Below are 7,983 nucleotides of genomic sequence, written 5' to 3'. Positions count from 1 at the left end.
TGAAATTACGAGAGAGAAGGTAAACTACAATTCCTATTGCATAAATGAAAAATATCATCAATTTAATAGCCCCCATAGAAAAGAATTGTCAATGATGATAAGAGACTTTCTTATAAGCAAAATGATTATATTTAATGCATGTTCAAGCAAACAATCTATTTGAGGATTTATAGCTTTTTCAATATTTTACCATCAAAAATAAACTTTGAACATCAATTTCTTGATAGATATAACTAATATTTCCAAAATTATGTGCATTGGGCAGAACGTGTTGCTATCTATAGATATATACATGGTGATGCATTTCACTTTTCCTTCCCCATCAATTACAAAAGAATTACGCAAGATCTTAATGCATTTAACTTCATAAGGTCTCACCAAAATTTAGTTTCCTTGTAAATTGCTACTTCTAACTTCTTTGCTATTTTTCATTTAAATTATGTCATTAATGCATCCTTTTTAAGAATATGACTCCAATTATGATAACCTTTCATTTATGCAATTAAAAGAAGTGATACAACTTTATAACTTATTAGGAGACAGGATTGAAATATGGGAAGAATATACCAATAAGTTGAAATGTACCTCAGACAAGACTGCTTCTGTAAACAAAATTGCTCTGCAAAAGAATAATTGAGCTAAAGATGTTTTTGACAATGAGCTAAAAAATCAAATTTGAGATCAAGAATATTGAGAATTTTTTTATAATGTTGGACTATGATGTGATTTACCAACAAATATAAGAATAAGAGAAACAATACAAATAGAATCTAGCTATGTTGGTAGCTTCAAAGAAGCCAACCTTTATTTTCTTTAGAAGAATAATCTCATTAGCATTATACCACTTATATGCATGAGTGCGGTCTTGCTTTTAGGGAACCGAACAAAGATTTAGAATGATGAGTTAGAGAATGCTCTCTACTTGATTTACTTAACTGCTGAGATGAAATAAACTTAACAAAAACAAAACAAAAAAAGCATGAACAAAATAATTCCAGAAAATCCTTCCACTTAATAGAAAAGCTCCACGCGTGAAAATGCTTGCTTGCCAATATGAAAAATACTTTTGCGGGCATTTTCCTTAAGTTGTCAACATAAGAAATAATCATGATATATTTGTAAAGTTAAGTATAACATGCATTTTTAGATATGGACAATTTATGAAAATAATCCTAAAAAGAAAGTGAAATATTTGTTATGTGAAATATATATATATATATATATAATAAAGCATAAGATGAAATTGTCTAAATATATCCAATGCTAAAAAGTTATATATATAAATTATGGGGGGGATAACTAATCTGATATGGAAAAAGCATTAGGTAAACTATAACTTTAGTGTTAGGTAAAATATAACTTTAGTGTTACCTAACTTTAATTAAAAAAAAAAGCTTAAGCTAAACTAGAATTAAATACTTTTCTTAGTTTAATGTAAACTTACATTAATTTATTTTTTTCATAAGCCTAACTGCTCAACTCTACTTAACACTTATTTTGCCATCTGAAGGCCCCAATCAAATATGTCCCAAGTTCAAAGAAGCAATTAAGCCTATTAAGTCTAAGAATAAGAAGGGTTTTTTTTTTTGGTTAGCATTATCATAGCATGTCATCAAGCTCTAATCTATTTGGATGCGCATACGGACGTGTTGACCTCTACATATATGGCACGGTCAATGCAAGCAACGAAGACTGTGATCGATTATTGTTGGTCAACAAGAAATCATTCATGACAAAGATTTGAGTATCTCGATCATAATGAAATGATTAAACATTTTCTAATGTATTTAGGACATTAAAATATACCCAATAGAAATTGTTTGTATGCAGCTTGATCGAGCAACACTTTGTTAGCAAGCATATATGACGCTAGAAAAAATTATTCAAAATATTCGCCGATCATTAAATGAGCTGCATCAATATGTTCAAAATATTAAATTTAATTAGGAAGGGACACCTCGACGTTGCTTGAAGGACTATAAGCAGAATATTGCTCTACGTTGACCACGCATATATCGTCCCTTGTTTAAATCCTTACACGAGCAAAAATGAAAAATTGGTACGTTACGAGGCGACGTCAACACATGAATTAGAACACAATAAATAAAAAATTGACGAGCATTGATATATTATTTTATATAATATCAATTAAAATATTAGTAAATATATAATTAAATACTAATAATCATCCTATTGTATAAATTCCATATTTAAGTTTATAAATAATACCATATGTATTTAACTTAATAATAATTAATAGTGAAGTTGTTATTATAAATACTAAATTAAAAAAGAAAGATAGCAATTCAATATTATTTCTTATTTCAAATCACATTATGGACATTTCTTCCTTTATATAATAAACTTTAGTTTTATTCTTACATAAATCTCCTCATAACAGTATCATATTATAAAACTATATGATATTTTCTGATTTCATTCCCCCAGCTTTGTCTTGCTAAATATCTACAACTCAACACGTTTCCTGCATAATTCATATCCTCATCGCACGTTGCACTCATCCTTTGTTTTCTCAACGCCTCTGTTGCTCAATTCCTCTCATTCACATCGTTCTGTTCGCAAACCTCTCCAAACCTGAATCTTCTTCTACTTTCTGAAGCCTAAACAATCACTCTCTTAGCCGACCAAGTCATCTTTAACTGTACCAAATCAGCCCGTCATCTTCCTATCCTTCTTCCTCCACTAACAAACCACGTACTCCTCCAATCCCAACCTCACCGCTTATCTGTTCACACAAAACCCATCTCAATACTCATCACCGTATAGCAAACTCTCTTAACCTTTCTTTTTCTGTTTATATATAAAAAACTTAAAAAAAAATAAAAAATCAGAAAACATAAATAAAATAAAATCTTCAGCCTCTTGCTGCAAATCTCTGCCGTCGTCATCCTCTCGTTCGTCAAGGTATATTGTTTGCCAAACTTTAAAGCTCAAGTCCCGTCTTCGGCGTTCGCGATGCACCGGAGAACTGCCTATACATGCCTTTATTGCGCGTGGTGGGATGGAAACCCGGTGCGACGCCTACGACGAGGATGGGTTGCTTATAAGAATCCGTACGCGGTGGAATAATTATGCTTTCAAACATGTACATTCAAAGACTCCATACACGCTTTTATTGCGTGTGGTGGGAATGAAGACTACGGCCGCGGTGTCTACATACACCTACCATACACTCTTTATTGCGTGTGATGGGTGGCCTAAAATCCCTGTAGATGTCCCCTACGTGGGGAAGACTTCGGGATACTGCCAAAATTTTGACGATCAAAAGCCTAAATAAAATAATTTGATATTTCTCTAAGTTCAAATAAAATAAATTTGAGATATTTCTTTAACTCAAATTAAATAATTTTTTGGAGATTTCTTGAACTCAAAATAAATAAATTTTGAAGAATACTTGAGCTTGAATTGAATTATGAATATAAAAATACAATCAATCAAATCATTATCAAATTATTTTGGATGACTAAATTTCTCTGCTATGCCTATGGAACCATTGTGGTATGAAAAAAATTCTCCGGCAAGATGTTTATAAAGAGGAAGTGACAAATAAATTTTATCATAACATGTTGGTTTGTGTTTCCAATAGCTTTGATTTAAATAATAAAAGGGAGCAGCCAACCATTTCTTCACCTATGAAATGTTAATCATATATGATGGAAGTATTGATAAATCATTTAAAATGGCTTTTGACTTTGTTAGAAAGTACAAGATAAATAATGCAGGTTTCGTTAAAAAAAAAAAAATTTCGTTAAAAAAAAAAAAATTATGGGAATGGAGAAGTTATTAAAGAATGCATGCTACATTCATATGGTAATCTTCTTCTAATGCTTGATATTGATGGACCGACCAAGATTACTAACTTAGAAAAAGCTTGAATCTCAAGCATATGCAATGGCTAATAATAAAATTGATTGGCATATCTTGAGATGTAGGTTCTTGCTACTAGAAAGTATACATAAACTTTTTAATGAGAAATTTTCATCTTGTGTTTTATTTATTATTGGTCCAAATATCTATGATATATAGTATGACTCCAAGTTGTTCACAAAGACACTTGCTAAGAATTTTTTTAGAAATATTCAGATAAAGAGGGTGATGCTTCCACGTCAAAATTATCTATTTGACGTGGATGCATAACTGTATGTTTGAATTGCTATATTTGCTAGTCCAACTTTTTAGGCTTCAGATCAAAGCTATAGTTTTGTGCATGCTTGTTGCTGAAGCGTTTGTGTTTTAATTATATTGCCGTACGTATATATTTAACTTTGTTTATGTTATCAGTTTTCAGCAGTCTATGTTATTAGTTTTCAGCAGTTTATGGCTTTATGCCGTTAAAGTCATACAACAACAACATCAAGTCTTTGTCTCATTACATGGGATCGGCTACATGAATCATTTTTTCTCCATTGTGTCATATTAAAAGTCAAATTCTCATTTAAATCTATTAAAAAAAGATAATTTCTAATATTTTCTAATCAAGTCTTTTAGGTCAACCTCTATATTTCTTAATATAAATTAAATCAAATACCTCTAATTTTCTAACTGGGTCATCGGAAGGCCACCGTTTTATGTGACCAAACCATTTAAGACGATTTTCTCTAATCTTACCTTTCACTAGCGCTACTCCAGCCTTTGTTTTTTTTTTTTTAATTGAAAAAAAAATAAATTTTGTTTATTGGTATCTTGCCTTAACATCGCATCTCTGGCCTTTCTCTGCAAAAAATCTTCCTTCGACCTTCTGAATATCCACAATTGACGATATACTATACGATAGTTCTCGCTCTGCAGTGTGAGACATTTGATTTTTTTTCTTTTTCTTTTTTGAATCATCTAATTCCAGGCAAAGTTACGGAGTTAAATATTCTTGGTGGATAAGATATTTCATCCAAACAGGCTTGGAAGAGAACCAGTCAGCTTCTAGAAAGTTCGAGCAGGCTGCCAACAAGAGATCCTATCGGTCAAACTGCCAAGTTTTTCACCTTAATTCCCACAGTTGATCATGGCCTGCATATGATTACAGTATTCTGTTCTTTATGTTTACATTGGTTTTTGTCTGCTTATTTAAAATATGATTTGATTAGGAGAGAAAATGTATTAATCCATTAGGTAAAATAGAGATAGATCTTTGTTTTTTTTTTTAAAAGGCATTTCAAGTATAATATATAATTAATCAATAAAAAATTATATCACACATTTTAAAATAAATCTAATGATTAAACACTAATTAAATTTGAATTAGAATATTTTGAACATAATATTTTAAAATTTTCTCGATTGAATCGTTAAACTTTAACGGTAACTAAAGTCAATCAATACAGAAATATTGGACTGGAAGCAATAGTAAGAACAACGAAATTAAACAGATCTTTGCATTTGCTAATCCTTTTTAACATTTAATAATTCCATTCTTAACACAAAGATGCTAAATTTATTTAAATATTATTAAAAATTCAAAATATCAATATTAAATTTAAACTCCATAAGCTCTCTTAACACTTCCAAATATAAAAATTTCAAATTTCTATATAAAATAAATGAAAAAAAAAAATTTCATAACATATTTTCTATCTGCAGGTAACTAAACAAACCAAAGCATAAATTTAAGCTGTCTGTAATTATGAAAATCAGCCGATTAGATACAAACAGGGCAGTTCAAATATCTTCCAAAACCATTAAAGCAGAAAAGTTTTGGTGATCACATTCCAAACATCATCCAACATACCAAATTTGTCATAGTATCACAGCTAACTTACCATTGCATGACCTTGGTGATTGATGGTTCTCATCCTATCTTCAAACAAAACGGTATTGACTACTCTCTGGCTTTGCCGAACAATCCTGAGGCTGCTGCGTCCGATTCACAGATGGAAGGAACTCATCTTGGGTTCATTGGCTCTCTTCGATGCTCAAGATCTGATTTGATTTCAGGTCTTACAAGATTGTCAAGCAATAATGTCCGATCCAAGGGTGCAGAGCGCGATGAAAGCTTCCTGTGCATGTCTGAGAATGTCTGTGATATCATAGCAAGCCCTTCGGTGTCAACAGCTCTAGCAGCATTTTCAGTTTGCTCAAAAGGATCTTCAATCTAAATAAGCAAATTATTGTAACGGTCAAATGTAACCTTAACGGAAAATTTGAATATTTGGGACAAAATGGGATAGGCTTATTGACAGTACATACACGAAGGACTTGTGCTTTCCGTAAAAATCTGCGATTGCTGTAAATTGGTTTCCACTCTCCTCTGTAAGTTGAGATGGCATGATTCGAGGCCATAGTACCAAGTGCAGAAAACTACGAGTGAAAAATACCATCACTGTCATCTTGTGAAAATAATAAATATAAAGCGTACAAGTAAATCATCATTTGTCAATCATAACAAAAATGATAGTAACAAGACTTTACAGTTATAGTTGTGAAATCCTCATTCAACAAATGCATTGAAAAAACAATATCAGACATGCTCTTTGCTTTCACCAGAAAGTAGTCAAAATCTTGCCAAGTTGAACAGTAGCATTTTTTTTTAATGTTTGTTTCAAAATCTCAGAACTGGCACTTCACATTGAAACTTTCCAACTCCTTAGATGTTTATCTTGTTTTAGAATTTCCTCCCAGTAGGAAAGGCTCACCATGCTATGATCCTGGTTTAGGTCGGTCCTTGGCATTATCCTAGATGTTTATAACTTCTAGGAATTTTTGTTGGACAAATATAAGAAAGGGCTGATATGGTGTCACAAAGAAAGGTAGGAGTTAAGGCTGAGGGTTTAAAGGCTAAAATAACCCTAATATATGGCAAAAAGACTTGACTGAGAGGTTTGGCATGCTAGCCAATTGTTAACTTAATTATATAAATAAAAATAAGACTAATAAAAATAAAATTCCTTCTACATCAACGCCAAAATAAAAATCAGACTGGTTTTGATGAGGACATCTGGCCTTGGAAGGTTTTACCAGAGACGAGGCCGACAATATACGGCCACGATCACACCGATTTATTTTTAAGTTATCATATGTATTTAATTTATTTATGCATTTTTCTGCTATTACCCTCACTTGAGAGAATAGTTGCTTGTGACCCTGAGGGGCATGTGTCTTTTATTTCTTCATTGTAAACCTCAACTATTTATATACCCTCTTCCTCTTTGGAGAGGCTAATGAATATTATTATAAGAAATTTATGCACTTATATGTATGCATAACTAGTTAACAGCATTTGGGGAGTTCAGTACTAAATACCAATTTAGTTCACTAAACTATTCTGAGTACTCTTGAGGTATGGACAGCGATGTATTTCAAAAACACATTCCAAATAATATAATCAAGTACCAACATACTGCTTGGAGAATTACCTTGTCAAAGAAAGAAATTAAAAGCTGACAAATAGAGCTTTGGTTTCTCTGACCAGAAATTTCGGACCTAAACGTAGCAATTTTTGCAACAAAGGAATCCTCAACGTGTCTCAATGTACTGTGACCTTCATGAAAAAGAAAGGACAATAAGAATGAAACCTATCAACAAACCTTGCAATGTCTGCTAGAACAAATTAAATTATTCTGGTAAAGATTGAACAACCTTAAAAGCCGGCAAGTTATATTTTCTGAATATGTTTTACACAAAAGGTTATCATTGACAAAGAAATAGACAGAAAGAGAGTGATTCCAGGTATCAGCAATATTAGTATGTAGAGCCATAATATTATCATAGAAGAACCAAACAGTAGTCATATACCTTTCACATCATCAACAATATTTCCCTTATATAAATCCCTGAGAGGAGGAAAAATTGCAGGCCTGCATGTCTGATATGCAAGACACTGAAGCATTAAAACCATCCCCAGCCATAATATTTAAAACTAAGACTTCGTCTCAGACGACTTTCTTATTGCTTCTTAAATCAGTTTTTTAGTACAAATTTTTTAATTTTTGTATTAAAAAGCCGCTTTAAGAAGTAGAAAGAAAATTGTCC

The 7,983-nt window shown here is 31.7% G+C and overlaps 1 protein-coding gene across 1 annotated transcript in view; it reads right to left on the bottom strand.

Moving 5' to 3' along the window:
* Window positions 1-5,693: 5,693 nt before the first annotated feature.
* Window positions 5,694-7,983, bottom strand: part of LOC110115615 (protein HESO1) — an 11,931-nt gene continuing 9,641 nt past the window's right edge. The window contains exons 6-9 of the mRNA XM_020848918.2: window positions 7,747-7,816; window positions 7,368-7,492; window positions 6,202-6,312; window positions 5,694-6,106 (exon numbers count right to left, since the gene is read on the bottom strand). Of these exons, the coding sequence (XP_020704577.1) occupies window positions 5,897-6,106; window positions 6,202-6,312; window positions 7,368-7,492; window positions 7,747-7,816 (516 nt within the window). The 3' untranslated portion in view covers window positions 5,694-5,896. The remainder of the gene's footprint in view (window positions 6,107-6,201; window positions 6,313-7,367; window positions 7,493-7,746; window positions 7,817-7,983) is intronic.

This window comes from Dendrobium catenatum, unplaced genomic scaffold (genome assembly GCF_001605985.2).
Source record: "Dendrobium catenatum unplaced genomic scaffold, ASM160598v2 fragScaff_scaffold_1028, whole genome shotgun sequence".
Classification (NCBI taxonomy): Eukaryota; Viridiplantae; Streptophyta; class Magnoliopsida; order Asparagales; family Orchidaceae; genus Dendrobium; species Dendrobium catenatum.
Note: the sequence above shows the minus strand (reverse complement) of the source record. Positions and strands in the feature narration are given on the sequence as shown.